Source organism: Daucus carota, chromosome 4 (assembly GCF_001625215.2).
Source record: "Daucus carota subsp. sativus chromosome 4, DH1 v3.0, whole genome shotgun sequence".
Classification (NCBI taxonomy): domain Eukaryota; kingdom Viridiplantae; phylum Streptophyta; class Magnoliopsida; order Apiales; family Apiaceae; genus Daucus; species Daucus carota.
The window spans coordinates 47529949-47548128 of NC_030384.2; the positions used below are offsets into that span (position 1 = coordinate 47529949).

The 18180-nt window shown below is 34.8% G+C and overlaps 3 protein-coding genes across 3 annotated transcripts; 1 reads left to right on the forward strand and 2 right to left on the reverse strand.

Annotated features, from left to right (window-relative positions):
* The first annotated feature begins 3112 nt into the window (after nucleotides 1–3112).
* LOC108215781 (NAC domain-containing protein 2) lies at nucleotides 3113–4861 on the forward strand. The gene is made up of 3 exons (XM_017388351.2): nucleotides 3113–3390; nucleotides 3598–3875; nucleotides 4017–4861. Exons 1-3 carry the CDS (start codon nucleotides 3222–3224, stop codon nucleotides 4515–4517), a joined length of 948 nt encoding a protein of 315 aa, XP_017243840.1. The 5' UTR covers nucleotides 3113–3221; the 3' UTR covers nucleotides 4518–4861.
* Nucleotides 4862–5606: 745 nt separating this feature from the next.
* On the reverse strand, nucleotides 5607–8190 carry LOC108217710 (aspartic proteinase Asp1). Its single transcript, XM_017390591.2, has 8 exons — nucleotides 7849–8190; nucleotides 7584–7701; nucleotides 7268–7488; nucleotides 6949–7173; nucleotides 6726–6864; nucleotides 6417–6617; nucleotides 6242–6314; nucleotides 5607–5850 (listed from the first exon to the last, which is right to left on the reverse strand). Exons 1-8 carry the CDS (start codon nucleotides 8040–8042, stop codon nucleotides 5741–5743), a joined length of 1281 nt encoding a protein of 426 aa, XP_017246080.1. The 5' UTR covers nucleotides 8043–8190; the 3' UTR covers nucleotides 5607–5740.
* A 1174-nt stretch (nucleotides 8191–9364) lies between these two features.
* On the reverse strand, nucleotides 9365–18117 carry LOC108218418 (beta-galactosidase 10-like). The gene is made up of 20 exons (XM_017391343.2): nucleotides 17006–18117; nucleotides 16818–16913; nucleotides 16583–16695; nucleotides 16420–16486; nucleotides 16204–16296; nucleotides 15932–16075; nucleotides 15496–15584; nucleotides 14661–14766; nucleotides 14445–14532; nucleotides 14191–14309; nucleotides 13802–13966; nucleotides 13311–13510; nucleotides 12766–12875; nucleotides 12538–12647; nucleotides 11816–11926; nucleotides 11262–11372; nucleotides 10965–11176; nucleotides 10205–10374; nucleotides 10039–10103; nucleotides 9365–9702 (listed from the first exon to the last, which is right to left on the reverse strand). Exons 1-20 carry the CDS (start codon nucleotides 17159–17161, stop codon nucleotides 9601–9603), a joined length of 2427 nt encoding a protein of 808 aa, XP_017246832.1. The 5' UTR covers nucleotides 17162–18117; the 3' UTR covers nucleotides 9365–9600.
* Nucleotides 18118–18180: the final 63 nt, after the last annotated feature.

Genomic DNA, 18180 nt, shown 5'->3' on the forward strand with positions numbered 1-18180 from the left:
TATTATAAATTTTATAAATAAAATATAATATATTAATAGATATTAACATGTCTCTTGAGGTATGAGATTAGCAATAGTTATTGATAAAAAATTTATATGTTGGAGCGAAGAAATATTTCATAGATATATATTTTTAATGTCATTAATAAATTTAACTTAAAAAAATAACATAGAAACTAGACACCTAACTTCCTCATCATCCTCGCTATCAAACAGAACTGCAATACAAATTTATAGCTCCGCTTAGTCAGCAGCTGTATCTTCATCAAAACAAACTTATATATTAGATGCGATGATGATGAGAGAGCTGTCTACTTTTTCATGGATGTTAAAGTCATATGTGCTTTATTATTTGAAAACAGCATAAATAATTACAATAAATAATACTCCCTTCGTTTCTTTTTTTTATTTTCCTGTCTGTGATATCGGTATTGTTCATAACATAACACAAATTACTAATTTACGTCTAATCTATAAAACTAAATATAATCATGAGTGATCTTGTTAGATTCGTATTCACGAGTTCTTTAATACGGTGAAGTTTTTATATTTAATACTACTACGAAATGAAAGATATTAACGATCAAAAGTGTGTGTTGGCAAATGTGAAAAGTATAAACAGGAAAAGTATTTAGAGACGGATGGAGTAATAGAGAATATAAAAAACAAATTCAGCGCTTAGGTAATTTACATACATTATAGGAGTACGAAAAATGCACACATGCTCGTTTAATATTAAACAAATACTTTTTTGACCAGGACGTTCAAGAAATAGCTTTGGTCATTTTCACTAGCTTCGAATACAAGTCATCTTAAGTGCAGAATTTCATTAACAAAGAAAATAAGCAGGCTGAAACCGAAAATGTTCATCTTATAGGAAATATCTACGACATAAACTACTTTCTTTTAATCAACAAAAGCCTATTTACTTGAACTTTGAGAGTTATAATATTTCATCTATTTCAAAAATAATAATCATTTGAACTTTCTATTTTTTATACGTAATTTGAAAGGTGAAAATAATATATTTACCTATATTGTTTTCAGATTTTATTTCCGGAATAAAATTTCAACATCTATATTTTAATTAAGAAAAAAAATGAAAAATAATACTCTCTTTATTTAATTTATATGACGCTTTGACATTTGGCACACACATTTAAGTGTCTTGAACGAGTAGTTAAAAATATTATTTATGAATAAAAAATATATAATTAAAATTTTAATTCACAAAAGATCAATAAAAAATAATAATCTTTATCATCCGACCAACTCACCGAAAAATGTGTGTCAAATGTCAAAACGTCATAAAAACACAAGGAACATACAAATATACATACATTTTATTAAAAATTGAAACGGTTATTATTGAAGAAGGAAAGGAGCCTGCAAGGGTTGATTCAGCTAGTTAAAAGATCTGAGCCTGTCACATAGTTTGCAGGCTAATACGTGAGCTCGTGGATTTACCGAGTGCGCACTCAAATAATAGCGGCTGCGAGTTCCTACATATTAAAAAACAGAAAAGAAAGGAATACATCATCTGTTTGAAAATATAAGTTGTTTGACTTTTTTACACGTATTTTTAAGTCTTTTGACTGCATGTGGAAAAGCATTATTTTTGAATTTTTTTTGAATAAAAATATAAATCATATATTTTTGTTCAAAAATAAAAATCTTGAAAATGATATTTTTAACATGCAGTCAAAGGATTTAAAAATAAATATAAAAAAATCAAAGGACCTATGTATATCAAAACAGGGAAATGTTAAAAGGCGGAGCTACTCGTAAATATGAACTTCAGGAAAAAGAAGATAAAGAACGATGAAATTAACTCGAAAAGAAAAGGTTGCAAGTGGTGGCGGTGAGAAATAATTTATCATGTCAGTCAATAGTCAAACACTGACCTATTGACTAGAATGTACTTCTGCGTTCTGTTATATATTCAGACTATTTTAAGAACGATTACTTTAATTTTGAAATAATATAGCTATTTTTGTTCATTATTATCGTTATTTTTGGGATCCAAATGGTTATTCTCTCTATTTGACTATTCTTTTGCACATTCTTTTTTAGTTTGTTTAATTTTCAAATAAATCTAAATTATTACGTTTCTGATTATTTGGCGGGAAGAGAAGGGATAAGAAAATAAAAAGAAACATAGATTCAGAAGGAAAAATTTAAAATCAGTTTTAGAAGAAAAGTTTTATCATCAAAATTCATAATGAAATGCTGGTACTAATAAGATTTTGGAATTTTCTTCAATTAGATAGCCCATATTGTATGAAAATAGAATATTAATAAAAATAAATTGTTAAATGATTTATATTTATTGCTCAGATATTCTCAAATCGGGAAAAATAGGCACGATCATACATAACATAGAGATAACACGTGGAAGGGGTGGACAATTAGTCAGGGCAGCGGATGCTGTAGCGAAACTGATTGCAAAAAAAGGGAAATCAACCACATTAAAATTACCGTTCTGGGAAGGTCCGTTTGATATTCAAAAACTGCTCAGCAACGGTCGAACAAGTGGGGAATGTTGGGGTGAACCAGAAAAGTTTGAGTAGAGCCGGATCTAAACATTGGTTAGATAAACGTGCTGTAGTAAGAGGAGTCGCTATGAATCCTGCAAACCGGGTGATGAAAGTAGGGCCCCAATTAACATACCAAAAAAAAAACAGAAGACGAGTAAATTTAAAAATATTAATTAATTTATATTTATTGCTCAGATATTCTCAAAATCGGAGGAAAAAGAATTTCTCTCGTAAACAAAAAGCGTAACGTTAAAAAAGTCACAAGGCAGACCCACATGCAAGCCGACCTGCGCGATCTACAGAATCGAAACGCCCAGAGCGAGTGACGCAAGCAGTGACCCAATCACAATTCACACCTACACAGTGGACGACAAAATCTCCACGTGCTCTCCACTCATTTGACCCTTCACCAGGCTGCGGTCAACCGGACCACAATTCATTAATCCCAAGCCTTTGAGCCCAAGTAAACCCAAACCCACTCATTGGCCCACTCCTTTTCGCCCACGTGGCTACACTCTCTTAACCTTCCATATTCCCCTCCACTTTCTATATATATCCTCACATTCCTCTCTATCCCATTATTTTCACTACTCAACACTTCAGCAACTACAAGCTCTCCAACAAACTACAAGAAGGTTAAGAAGAACAAGAAAGGGAATTTTTATTTATTTTTGAAGAAGGAAGATGAAGAACAGTGGGAGTGAGATTGAGTTGCCTCCAGGATTCAGGTTTCATCCCACGGATGAGGAATTGGTGATGCATTATTTGTGTAGGAAATGTGCTTCTCAGCAGATTTCTGTGCCGATTATTGCGGAGATTGATCTCTACAAGTTTGATCCATGGCAGCTTCCTGGTACTTTTTCCATTCTTTGATCGATCTACGTATTTTCGGACCTGATTCCGCCACTGAATAATACATTTCTTATTGGTTTATATTTTGGGATCTGAATACTGTGATTTATTTGGTTTAAATTAAAATCGTGAATGTTATGGGGAAGTGAGTGAAAAAAGTTTTTTATTTATGTATTAATGTTTTTTTTTTCTTTTTTTTGTGTTTCAGAAATGGCTTTGTATGGTGAGAAAGAGTGGTACTTCTTTTCTCCAAGAGATAGGAAATATCCGAACGGTTCGAGGCCGAACCGGGCGGCCGGGACAGGGTACTGGAAGGCAACCGGAGCCGATAAACCGATCGGAAAGCCGAGCACGGTGGGAATTAAAAAGGCGTTGGTGTTTTATGCCGGAAAGGCCCCTAGAGGGGTGAAAACCAATTGGATTATGCACGAGTACCGGTTAGCGAATGTGGACCGATCCGCCAACAAGAAAAACAGTAACCTCAGGGTATGTTATTTTCCCGAGCATTCTAGTCTAGTGGATATTCTGATTTTCGAGATTGATTGATGCACACAAAAAATTTAATCCCTCCCCTGTTTTCCCCTTTTTTTTACACATCTAAATAATTTTGTTTTTCTGAATTTACAGCTTGATGATTGGGTATTATGTCGAATATACAACAAAAAAGGGACTCTTGAGAAGCATCAAATAGTGAATCAAAGCCCTGTAAGCTACAATGAAATGGAAGACATGGTCGAAAGCAAGCCGAATTTCTTAGCATTTGATCAAACACTAGTGAAACAATCAATGTCACCGCAAACAGAATCAATGCCGCAACAGCGATCAGTAATGCCAATGCAGACTGCCAAGGCTTATTCGCCTTTCGACACGTCCGAGTCCGGGGCCAGGTTCCACACGGACTCGAGCTGCTCCGAGCACGTTTTATCGCCTGAATTCACGTACGAGAAGGAAAGGGAGGTACAGAGTGAGCCCAAATGGAGCGAATTGGAGAACGCGATCTCCAATTCGCTCGATTTTCCATTCAACTACGACTATTTTCATGATAACCCCTTCACTCCTGAGCCTCAGTACAATGATCAACAATTCTCACTACAGGACATGTTCATGTTCTCGCAAAAGCCCTTTTGAATTCAAGCAAGACAACAGGGATTCATCATTCATGGATCAAATGGCCTAATTGGAGTAATGGAGTTGATAAGATATAGTGCCCGTTTGGCAACGTCTTGTAAGTAGCTTTCGAGATGAAAAATCCGTTCATTTTTTCGACTTATAAACTACTTATAAGTTAAATCAAACGGGAACGTTAGACCACCAGAACATGTAGAAAAGTGTCTTGGTTTAGTGATTACATTAGTTAGTTCTCTAGCACAAGATTCACAACATGTTACTAGGTGATCATGTTTCAATTAATTGTTTTGGTGTACACAATTTTCTGTAAGTAAGGTTGAAATAAAGTGCATTATTTCATTATTTTATTTAATTTTAAAAAATAGTCAACATTAAACTAGTCAATTGAAACATGTTATTTAATATTATCTGTTCGCATAATCGACGAAGAAAGCATATTGGTTGGGTCAATTAAAGTGACCTGCCACAGATTGTGACTGATGCAACGGCATTTACTGGCATGCATGCACTTGACAAGCAAGTTGAACATTCGGAAGTCACGAGGAAATATCGCCTAATATTCTCGCGTGATTTTCTTGCTACATTGTTCCAAGTTGTGTACAGCCAAAAAGTACGATATTAGATTATGATAAATGAATTCCGCTCATATTCATCGTCACTGTATCTCGAAAACGAAAGATATCCGTTTAGACGAGGGATATACGGTTTTTTCACAGATTCGTCTCATTTTCTTAATTATAACTTGAAAATAGAAGATGTCTACTTGATTAAATTATTATAACGAAGAATTGATTCATGGTTTAAATTACTTTAAACTAATTTTATCAGTTTTTGATTTATTTTTTATTGTAAGTCGGTCTTAAACTTATTACACATATATATATTTTAATTAAAAATAAAAAATAGCATTAAGTCCCTCACTTAAACCCAACCAAACAAGCTCCTTTGTATACAGATATTTTCTTCAATTTATAGTAAATTCTTGCAGATTTACGTTTTTATTTTTTCTTCAAAAATCGTATTATAGGACATCGTGACCTGTCGTTTTTTATTTTTTTTTTGTCATAGCAAATTGACGTTTATTAAATATAATAAAAAATACGAAATAAAGGACTGAACAAAGTTTTTGAAAGTATATATATACAGGAGTCTGATCCTCTTGATCTGCTCAGATTTGTGTTGTTTTCACTCTGTGTCTAGAAGGAAGCTTAGTATGATTGTGATTACATGCTGAAAGTGTCACCCTTTGGTGGACGGTCACAGTTAGAGGGTTGCCATCCAATCACTTGTTTCTCATTGTCGTAAATTACCAACTTTTCTTGCATTGATATATCTGCAAAGCAGCCACACAATAATATTAGCCGGAGAATAAGCTACCTCACTTGTCTCGTTTCATTCAACGAGCTGGCTCGACTCGACTCGTGAAATTAAACGAGCTGAGTTCGTGTAGAGGTTTAGACTCGATTAAGTATAAATTAAACGAGCCGGCTCATTTACTTGACTCGTAAAATTAAACAGATCGAGTTTAAACAGATGTTTTGACTCGATGAAGTTCAACAAGCCGGCCTGTCCGTCTCTATTAATCTCGGGTTGAATTACGTCTGATCTGAAACTCGGTTCTCTCAGCCTGAATTACAGCCCTACGTACTTCCCTGATATTAATTGTTTAAGGGTTTTACCGGCCTATTTTGGACAATAGGTGCATAGTTCACTATAATATATACCTCCGATGATGTTGTAATTTTGTAGTCCGACCTCTGTTCCGTTAAGAATTCCCAAGCACACACTTCCCTTGGACTGCATTTAGCATCAAATATTGATCAGATAATAATTAGTTTCAGTATGTAATTAATTTAAGTAACTGAGTTGATGGTGATAAAAATGGTGAAGATTTGTTACCGAAATGATCAGATACGATTCCTGTTGAATTTCGAACTGGCTCTTAGTTTTCCAGCCACTGCCGAAGCTCAATGCTAAAGGCTTGAAGTATTTTTTGGCGTCGCGGATGCTTTTAAATGGTTTTTTGCCTCTCCAGCAGACCGGGAGGGTGTCGTCCTCCACGGCCTCTTTCAAAGGCTTCCCGTGCAGATCCTTCTTTATCTGCAACATATTATACGTGCAGATTTAAGCATCAATGCCTTGTTTGAATTGTAAAATAACACTGGTTGCGCGGAGAATGAAACTTGACAGCACAAGTTCTGAACTCACAAAAGAAAGTAAGGTTTGATAAGTCTGAGTATTGAAGTAGGTATAAGAACTCCCACTGTCGAACACCACCAGAAGATTTTTGAGTCCGCTGCTTCTTCCATTGAGAATGAGTTCCGCGAAGCCAGGTGTATAGTGCTTCCTAGAAAAACAAATATTACATCAAAATTATGTGAAAATTTTGGACATTTATGGGAAGTTAAGCTGAGAAAAGAGGTTAGATTACAAGTAATCACGCGACATTGGTGTCCAGATGACTTTTGAGGAATCATAGATGTCGTCTCCAAAGAAAAGATAGCCTCCGCCTCTCCTACTAAAACAGTGACCAACAACATTTCGTACCAGTCCTTGACTGCTAAGCTGTGCTACAATGCTGGATGATCCTCTGCCAAGACCAAGCACTCCGTCTAATGGATGGTATGCTATACCAGGAAGTTGATCATATCCGCACCTGTAGATAATTTTTTTAAGCATATCAAAATTTGTGATATCATATTAAATTTGGAATCCAAACAATCTGGATGGTAGGAAGTTATTCTGCTAACCCGATGGTGAGACGAGGACGAGCCCTCATTCCACTAGTAAGATTGACTGGAAAAAGATCATTGACAAGAACACCTATGGATGAACCACCATCCGCGTACTCAACCTCATAGTCACATTGATCAGGGTCATCACATCTGTAGTTATCAGGGTGCAGAGAGGCGCAGATTGGATCCTTGCATACCACCAAATCATTTGTGGGTTGATAAAGTGGATGAGGTGCCTATAAATTCACAACATAATTAGTTACTCTGAAATATCTGCCTAGTGCATACTACTCTATAAGTTAATTTGAGATGAAAATATAATGATGATTACCGGAGTACACTGAATACAGGGCGCGTCGCATTGAAGCCAGGTGAGGTCGCTGCCCGTGTCAGGATCAAGAAAATAAGGTTTTGGAGGCTGTCCAATGTTGAACTGAACATGATAATATCTGAGAAAAGGCACAAATCTTTTTTCAGTCAGCTCTGTCCATTTTCATCATTCAGTTCCAAAATTTCAACTCTTCCAAATTCATTAAATATACGTGTCTAATCAAGTAATATCTGGATTATTATCTCTGAAAATTTAATAAACTTACCCAGACGGATAAACATTGCCATAAAGAGGCAACACGACAGACGAGCCAACTGAGCTGACTACTGATGAAGAAGCACCAGAAGAAAACCATTTCCACCAGCTTTGTTGTTGATCATCAGATGAAACCCCAACAATCATCAGCACCAAGAATACCGACATAATCTGTTTACATATCTTCGCCATAGAGCCCTTCATCTCTGGTTGATCACAGAAGGTTATGCAAATATAAGTTTACTCAAATATAAGGTTATGTTGTTTTTTCCCTATATATTTATTTCCGCGGAGACAACAGACATGGTTTTCGCAACTGTCTTTCTGTGGCAGAAGACCAGTGGATTCATTAAGGAATAAAAATCAGAGGGTTGGTCTTTTACTTGTGAATCAGGGATTAAAAGAGGTATTGCTTTCAGTTAGTTACTTCTTCATAGGCACTTTTCTTTGGCAAAGGGGTTTAGTATTGTGCAAAAACTCCAGTTTATCACTAACTTGTTTATTCTTTGCTTGAATTAGAGGGGTGTATTGGATTGGGATTTTAAAGCATTTTTTTGCATTCATGAAATCCGAGGGTATTCGATTGGGATTGTTTGAAATCCATTAAAATCTTGAGGTATTCAATTGGGATTTTAAACTATGCTACAAAATCTAGTGGTATTCAATTGGGATTTTAAATTATGCTTTAAAATCCGATGGTATTCAATTGGGATTGTTTAAAATCCATTAAAATCTGATGGTATTCAAATGCTGATGGATTTTTTTTCATTTCATAAAATGATGGATTTTGTGGCATTCTTCAGTATATTTTAAGTTTTTTGAAATCCCACCAAATTCAATGGGATTTTGAAGCATTGTACCTAAATCCTATCAACTCTGCGACATTTCATGAAGAATCCGCAAAAAATCAGAATCCCATACAATCCATTAAAATCCATAGACTAAAAACAATGCATTAAAATCCCAATCGAATACACCCCGTTTAGTGTATATTGACTGCTTCTCCCTGCTCAGGCCTCAGTTTGCAGACTGCTATTCAATAATATATATTTTATTTCTATTTTTAATTATAAGTAGATCACTTAATAGACAAGATTGATTTATATATTATAATCATGGTTATATAAATCGGGAATCTAAATTAATCAGTTTACCTGCCGATTAATCAGGGATTTTTAGTCAAATCGGAGTGTAATTGATAAATCCATATAATATTTTTTTAAGATTTAATCGGGAATGAATATGGAATTTTTCAATAAATCAGAGATTTTTAGAACAGAGATTATAATTTTGTATAGTTGCAGACAAGTTGACCTCCAAGATTTGAAAACTTCCACGCAAGATTCAGAATATTTACATTGTTTCATAACTGCCACTGATATAACTTTGTTTCATACAATCAGCTTCCCCAATGAGAATAAATGACAGAAACGGCTTGTAAACTGCACAACAGATATGGTAATACAAGGAACAAAATATAAAGATCTGAACGGAAGTTAAATTTTGAGAACAGATGAAATTTATAATGTCAAGAAAACGATTGTGCCTGTTATTATTCTCGAAGCAAATTGTGTTTTACAACATAATATAACTATCCACCTGCAATATCTTGAACTAGCTAATGAATAACGTGCACTGTCATCTAACAATTTGATAATGCCTGTCAATTTTAACCTCGATGATGATTGTGTCACCATGACATCAATTAAAAATTGTAAGTAAACTCGAGTCTTTTCTGCAACCAAGTCTGATATCATCGGCACTATGCTTCAAAAGCAAGTGACTTTACTACGCCAGAACACAAATTCTTGTTAAAGGTCTCTCCTGTAATATCTACACAGCAATTGTTCTTGTTCAAGCAGGCCTGCAGTAGCATTTAAATTCATTATAAATTTGATAATAAAAAAAGACTTTTAATTTGCACTTGAATGAGACAAGGAAAGGGCTGTCTTATTTTCACTTAAAACTATGAATATAATAATAGTCTTGGGTGCAAACTGGTCTCAGTTTTTTTTCCTTGCCAAAACTCTGCACTTGATAAACTGAATATTTCCCTGAATTTATGAAGATTGCACTATCATAATTATTATTAATTTCACCAACTCTTAGAATAAAACTGGATACAGTACCTTGAAAGTTGAACCTTGTTTGTAGAATAAAGAAACATTCTACAGAATAAACAAATTGAAGAATTGCATACCTGTTCCTCCAAGGAAATTGTATCGGGATCATGACAATCTCCTATAGCAAATGATCCACAAGTCCCTACAGGTGTTCCAAAGCTGGCAAATTTAACACTAGAAATGCTAGTATTTGTGGGCACTCCAACTGTACAGTAAATTTATTTTTATGAATCACATCATCACCTTTGGTAGTAGAATACAACTCGATAGTAGGGTACTCTTCCGGTAAGTGAATGCAGACGCCTGATAACCTTCGTGTTGCAAATTTAACCTGAGAAGGATCTCCACCTGTTTCTTCAAATACTACCAGAATGTTTCCTGATGGCTTGAACCAAGATCGAGGAACGTGGTACCTGATCCAGCCATTAACTTAAGGAAAGTTGTGGATCGAATAAAACATTTAATAAGTTAAATTATTCAAGAAATCTGACTTATTAATTGTAAACTAATAACAGCCAATTTGATTATTCCACATCTAAATACTAGAACTAAGGATCTCTTCAAGTAAATTTTGCTTTGTTTGAATGAAATCAGAAGGTACAACAATACTTAAGCTATCAGGGAAAAAACTCATAGTATAGTCTTATAGTGCTTACATGGCTAATGTGAGGAAATAGAATTAAATTTGAATAAGATAACTAATGCAGGTGCGCTGTATGATGAACGATGGACCTGTCTTGATGTCGGGTAAGGTCAGTAATTGTCTCTAAAGTTTGATCCAAAATGTAGTTTCAGACCATTTATCTTATTGTATTAGGAAGCTTTAATTAGCAAAAACACTTTCTAAGAAGTTTTTGTGACCAGGAATCTGCTCCATGCTGTGTCATTTTGTTCTAACAGAGTCAAAAAGAGATATGCCTGTTATTTTAACTTCATGATGTGACAGTAAAACGCACCAAAATATAAATAATACTCAAAACTTAAAATATTAATATTGCTTTACCATCTTTGTGTCGAATCCCCACATCCTGTACTACACTTGGTAGGTTCATATTCACCTCTGTAATCACATTCATGATCACATTTTAACAATGCAGAAGCTTTCATAGTCCAATATCTCCCGATTAATTCTCCATTCAACCAAGCTAGGCCTTTTCCCATATGAACCATGTCAAGTGCTACAGGATCACTTCCAGGTGGAGGGTCCACTACTGCCTGCAGAATATTCCAGTAATAACTTCTTAACAGATCTAGTAAGATATACTTTTGCATACGATCACCTCTAAAGTTTAGACACTACCTTGTACCAAGTGAGTGGCTGATTCTTTGGAGCAACTGTAGTTGATTCCCAGTTCACATTATATAGACCATTTGTTTTGTGTAAACCAAGACACTCTCCTTGTACTCCAATCTGAGGAGGAAATCAGTCAGACTTACAAATTAGAAAAAGAAGGCTGCATAGACACAGTTTACACTTCACATATTATATACCAAACCATTGCCAAATACTTATATCATAAAGAAGCTTATAACAAGATCATAAAAAATTAACTAGCTCATCATGAAAGAAATGGTTAGGTCAGGTACTCAGGTGTTCCATAATTTATTATATTCACAACAGAAATGAAGACAAAATTGATAGCTATCAAACTTAGTGCTGCTATGCAGAGTTATAAGCAATAAAAAAGTCTGCGGAGTATTTTAAATTATTAGTAGAAAAATCTGCCGCAGAGGCTCTTTTAAGTTGCAACAAAATATTAATATGCTCAACATAGCTTATATCTATAAAATCCTCTCTTTCAAGATAATTCGCAGCAAAAACTTTAAGAGAGATAATAAAATTGTGTCCATTACCTTATACACCCATTTACTGGTTGACAAGTCCAGTGTTCCGTTGTTAAAGCCGTCTATCTTTACACTGGTCAAACCAGCTCCTGCAAATTCATAGAAGGCCGCTGAAGCGGTCTACAAGCAAATAAACATTGGCAAGTAAGCACCTATAAGAGAAAAGGAAACTTCTAAAGTGCTTGCTTTTATGAGGATAGCTATAGTTCACGAAAGAATCTCATATTTTTGTCATATTCATATATATTAGTGAGCCAATTCATCCAAGCCTTCTAAACTAGAAATTGAAACATGTAAGCAAAAGCTTATCATATACTAATGATTACAAATAAAAAGTAAATTTAAGAGATTTTTTTTTGCAACTATTCTTTTACCAGGTCTAGAAAAAAGAGATCTACAAATGCAGCTTCCTGCAAAATGCTGTTGTGTATTCAAACTCAGCATGTGCTCTTATGCCTATGCGTTATGCATATGCTGAGTAGCATCCAATTCAATGACTATAAGAGTGAGTCCATTGCTAATGCTAAAGTAAGTACTGGTGCAAAATACATAAAAATCATAGAAAGGAATGGTATATGAAGATGACTGGAGTAGACAAGCTTGCCCCATGGCCCATGCTTCCACTAAGATTTAGTATTTTTTATGTGTAGTTATATTTTTAAGTTATTTCAAGAAAGTTAAAATTTTATTAGGCATGAGAGAATGTAGATGAAATACACAAATTGACATACCTGTAGGCCAACTGTCATACTAAGGATTGCAATTTCATTATTACCCGCCTTAAGTGAAATAGGAATCTCCAAGGTAAATGGAGGTACAATATCAGTACCAGCCGCACTACCTGACAGATAAATGTACATCACCATTATAAATTTTATGGAAAACACTACCCAGATTATATTTTATAGCAGTTCGCCTTCATAATCTCAAAAAGTCCCATGGATAGGAAAACTACTAACCGTGATATACATTGTTAACAAAGGAATGGACAGCATGGCCCTTCGATTCGATTAAAAGCATTGGTTTCCTTCCACTCCTCAAGAACTCTTCATTTTCATTAACATGCAACCTGGCATTGAGTAAGACAATGAGAACATAAATTTATATATACTGCTACAAGCACCCTTCCCATATTCAGACATCATTTCTTTTTCACAACATCATATAATCAAAAGTTAAAACATTTAATATACTGAAACTTGAAACAAATATATGCAAAAGACTGAATATATTAATTCTGGACACAAGCAAAAGATTAATATGTGATACTTTGATAATTGATAGTATGCAAAAATGAAATATAATGAAGAAGCTGCCTCTCATATATGACAGCATGTTAGCTCTGTTTTTTATGCATCAGTTTAAAGCCAGGGCTACAGACGTGTTAAATTTTATGTTTGTTAAGAACTTTTAGAAAATGGAACATTTTTTAATCTAACAATTGAAAATCATATGAAGCACATTCACCAGATTTTACTGTAAGCAATGTAAAAAATTGACCAACCTCGTAGTATACCATAGGTAGTCCGTCGTATCTTTTGTTGTATCGATGTGATCTACGAAGCCTTGTTGAACACCATCAGCTTCAGCCCAAACACCAGCTTTTTCTGTAAATACATCCCATTTCAAATCTTTTTCGGGAGATATCCCAGATGGCTTCAAATCTGATGTTATCATCTCAACATGAGAAGATTGTGATACAACCTATTTATATAGAAGCACAAGTTACAATGCAGTAACAGTAATAATGATTCATAACTAGATTACAAAATATGCAGAAACCAATGGTAATCACCATCCATTATTATAACATATATAACTGCTGCATTGTAGCAATTGAAGAGAAGGTGAATACCTTCTCCCTTTTTTTTTTTTTTTTTGCACATATAACTTTATGTGCAACGATGAAAAATGACAATTTGATGTATTTTGTACTGAATTGTTCAGAACAGATGTATAGGACAGACATATCAGCACAAACTGATTATTTAATACCTTTGCCGTGTTAAATACAACATTTGTGCAATCTGGCAGAATGCTAACCGACCATGCTGGCACATGAAATGACTTCCCATTAAAATATACAATCTTGTCATCTTTATCGTCCATGTTAGCAATAAAGGCAGCACAAGTTTCAGAGCCATATCCATAAACATCAACCTACATGAGGGGGGTGATTAGAAAAAGATACAATACGGAAAAAACATGATAAAAAAAATCAGATACCGGAACTGTACTGTTTATTACCAGAGAGATATACGATAACATCTAAGACTGAAAGTGTAAAAAGTAAGTAGTGGCTGTATTTCCCAAATTAATGTGGGCGTATGTATAAGACTAAAAGAACAATTGATAGTTGATTAATGTTTTATAAAACTGATTACCTCTTGTAGAAGGCCAAGACCAAGAGTAACCTGTTCATTTTTCAGCAGTGCATTCTCACACAACTTAACAGCTTTATGAAGTTCCTTAAGGTGCCCCCATTTTGGAAGCCTTGGCAAACCTGTATGCCAAAAAAGTAGAAGTAGTAACACTTAAATTTAAATAAAACCCTGTATCCTCAACTAAGATCATACAAGACGATCATGATACATGAATGTGTAGCTATTTTTAAAAAGAGTGATGGTGTGAGACTGACCAAACTCATCAACAGGAGCATCATAATCATAACTTGTAGTAATGAATGGTCCCCCAGAAGTGCGCCCAAAATTTGTCCCGCCATGATACTAGAACCAAGAAAGATAGTGAATTATAGATTTATAAATGTTAATAGTCTTCAAGAAGGAACCGAGCTAGAGGAATGTATTTAATAATATACTAGGTAAAATAAAAGTGAAATTCATAGCATACTCACCATATAATAGTTAACCAAACTCCCCCCTTTCTGGATAAAACGTGCCACAGAATAAGCAATATCCTCAACGGGCCTATGAGGAACTATGCTTCCATAAGTTTTAAACCTGAAGAGGAAATTTTATATATCCAATCAAAGCCATTTTGTATTTGACATAAGGTATGCATGTCGCTGTGTTGTAAAATATCTATTTGATAGCATTTTACATTAAAGTATATGTATTCCAAATCTCATGGAGCCCAGATTAAATGTATACCGTAACAAACATAACCGAGAAACAGTATCTACAGTTTATAAACCTGTAATTTATGCAAATATATCATCCCCCTTCGGGTTATGGAATAAGGAAAGAAATCTTTTTTTGCCAGATTATGGTACATATCATATTATGAAGCTAGCTAAACTGCAGACATTTACATAGTACAGGTTTCAATATCACCTCCGAACATCTATATGTGATCAAGAATTCTCACAGAAACTTTAAAATATATATTTCCAGTATCAATCACAAGGCATTCTAATTTGATACAACTATATCGAGTATGACATCCCTTTACTGGCTACATAATAGAATACTCGAGAATTTAGGGATATTATAGTAGCTAAGGCTCGCCCATACTCCCTTAACTTCGATTTTTACTTCTCCCCAGTCCCTCATGTACCTAAAAGCTATATAAATAACCAGAAAAAAATAGTATGCCATGCGACAAAGTGGTTTCAAGCAAAAAACATAATAATAATGAAATAAAACAGATACTTAAACAGGGTGATAAAAAAAAGAATAGACATATTGAAAATCTACCATCCGAATTAGCAAAGCAAAATAGAAAATTACCATCCAACCCAATTCTCAGTCCACAGTTTTGGCATGTTAGGGTGCCTGGGATGAAAGTTGTCACAGTAGAATCCATTACATGTGTTTATCTGTATGAGGCAAAAGTATAAGTTGAAAAAATATAAGCCTCCATCAGAAAAGGTAAGGTGCGTAAACGAGATGCTTGTAACGATCTTAGATCAAAGTTTACCACTCAATGCTACATAATATAAGTGCTGTTTATGTATCTTTTTCATTGATTTTATCCTTGGCTAAAATTTTCAAACAAAAATCCGTTTAGCTCAGCACTCAGCAGTATCTCAGAAATGAAATTGAAAATTTAAATACATAATATTACATGAGAAAATTATGTTAACTTTTGCATTATGTTTCATATGCTTAGATTGGCAGATTGGCAACCCCGATGATACAGAAGTCGTAAAAGAAGGATACTGACAACGTTAGTCGGAACATCCCACTGCTTGCACATTATCCATGGTACTCCAGTGTTTTGTCTCAGAGCCATTTCAGCCGCCCACGAAGCGTATATTCTACCTTCCTCTCCATATTCTTCTTCATATGTTCCATACTCATTTTCCACCTATATCAAATGTCGTAATTTTACTATAGTCCATCACAATCTATATATCCGGACCTGTTTCAAAGTGAAACGACTTGTGTAATTGGTTAAGTAGCACTAAACGTATGTCAAAAGAGTTAGGTACTTGCCTGGCTTAAGATGATATGGCCTCCTTGTGATGCGAAAAATTTCTCATTCTTCATCATGTTTACTATATATGTTGTGAATTTTTCCATGTGATACTATCAATTCAAACAAAAGATAGAAAATATCATCGAACAATTTTGAACCACCACAAGATGCACTGATGCACTGATCTTGTACTTACAACTAGCATCAAGATAACATAATACAATCACACACACCTTGAAGGGTTCGTTCTCTGTTCGGAAAATAGTGCCAGGAACATAATGCAACCAAGCAGGTACTCCTCTGAAAGATGCCATAAAAATAATAGATGTAATTTCATATCAACTTCAAAACTTCACCTTGTATATATGATCTTATGTTACAAATTTGCAAACATACCCAAAGTTCCATTCAGCAGCAACATATGGTCCAATTCTAAGAATCAAATAAAGACCAGCATCTCGCACAATCTTCACAAATTTTACCAAATCCCACCTTCCTTCAAAACAATACTACTCAAAAAAAGTAAAATAAAGAAAAACATGAATTATGATCGAATATTATAACAATAAGGGAAGTAATCCAATCCCGAAAACAAAACTCTAGTATTTCATGTATCAATTGTAACACTTACTTTGTCAGGAGCAATTTCGTGACCATCCCAGAATACATATGTCTCTATAGCATTCGCGCCCCCTTCCTTTGCTAGCCACACCAGTCCTGGCCACATCTGGATCACACAATCATACATATGATAAGCAAACAACTAAATAAGAAGATAAACTAAACTGTCAACTTCGCATACAGAGAAAAGAACCAAACCTCAGGGACACTCCGGGGATAATGAATGGCAGCAGAAATAACAAGCTTTCTTTCGCCATTTATTATGAGAGAACGACGATCATAAGTCACATTATGAGCTTCTCCTGCCAATAAAAATGTAAAAAATAGAAGACACGACAACAAGAACTCCTTCATGTCTAAACAATTGTTTGGATATATGCTTCTGCATTAATGTAGTCCTTCCTACTTTATATAGCCAGTGGTGGAACCAGACGGGGCTAATCCGACACCTCCTGGTCTGGAAAAATCAACGAATTATTTTATTTCAATCGATCACGTCTAGTCCCTAAAATCAATAAAAATGCTCCACCTGATCTCGGAAAATAAGTAAAAAATTATAACAAAATATTTAAGTTCCGGATTTCAGAATCCTGATTCCGCTACTGACGGACGTCAAAGACAACTGGACAGGTAGTTGGAGAGGTGATGATAAGCACATACAACGAGGGAGTAAGTTGAGAGTTGGTCAATAAAAGTACATAGAGCTCTATCAGATCATGTGGAAACCCAACAGAATACAGATACACAAACAGAAACGGATACGTTATGACGCACATTCTGGTATGCTCATATGAAACACACAGATTCTATTCATAGATTATGGCGTGTTCTGTACATTATTTTTGCGACAACCTTATTCAACTCAGGATACAATTATTTGTGTACATATTATCCTTTTCAAATTCCGCAGCATATAAAGAGTGATTGAAGAGAAAATACTTCTGATCAATACTTACGTCTTAGTTGCAGAGTCGCAGAGTCAGTAACTTACCGAACTGATTAAATATCAGATTATTCAATTAATTATCTCATTACTCATCAATTCATCCGATCATCAATTCCTATTCCATGCTCTGGCCATCCGATTCGCCTTTTTTGCAACACTGTTTTGACTTGTAAAAAGATTATAAGATTTTCTCGTCACGCTCCATATTATCGGCTGGGACTGGTGCCCAGTGCTTGCGTTTTTGTTTGGTAAGATAAGAAGTGGCGTGGTTTTTGTGGATCGTATCTTAGCAAATTGCGATATCGGTTACAAGGTAACGGCTCGTTGAGACAAATATTACTTTCGTTCTACTGTAATATAACCGAGACCGCCACACATATATCATGTGATGGATAACAGCGAAACTTTAGGAAAAAATCTATCTTTC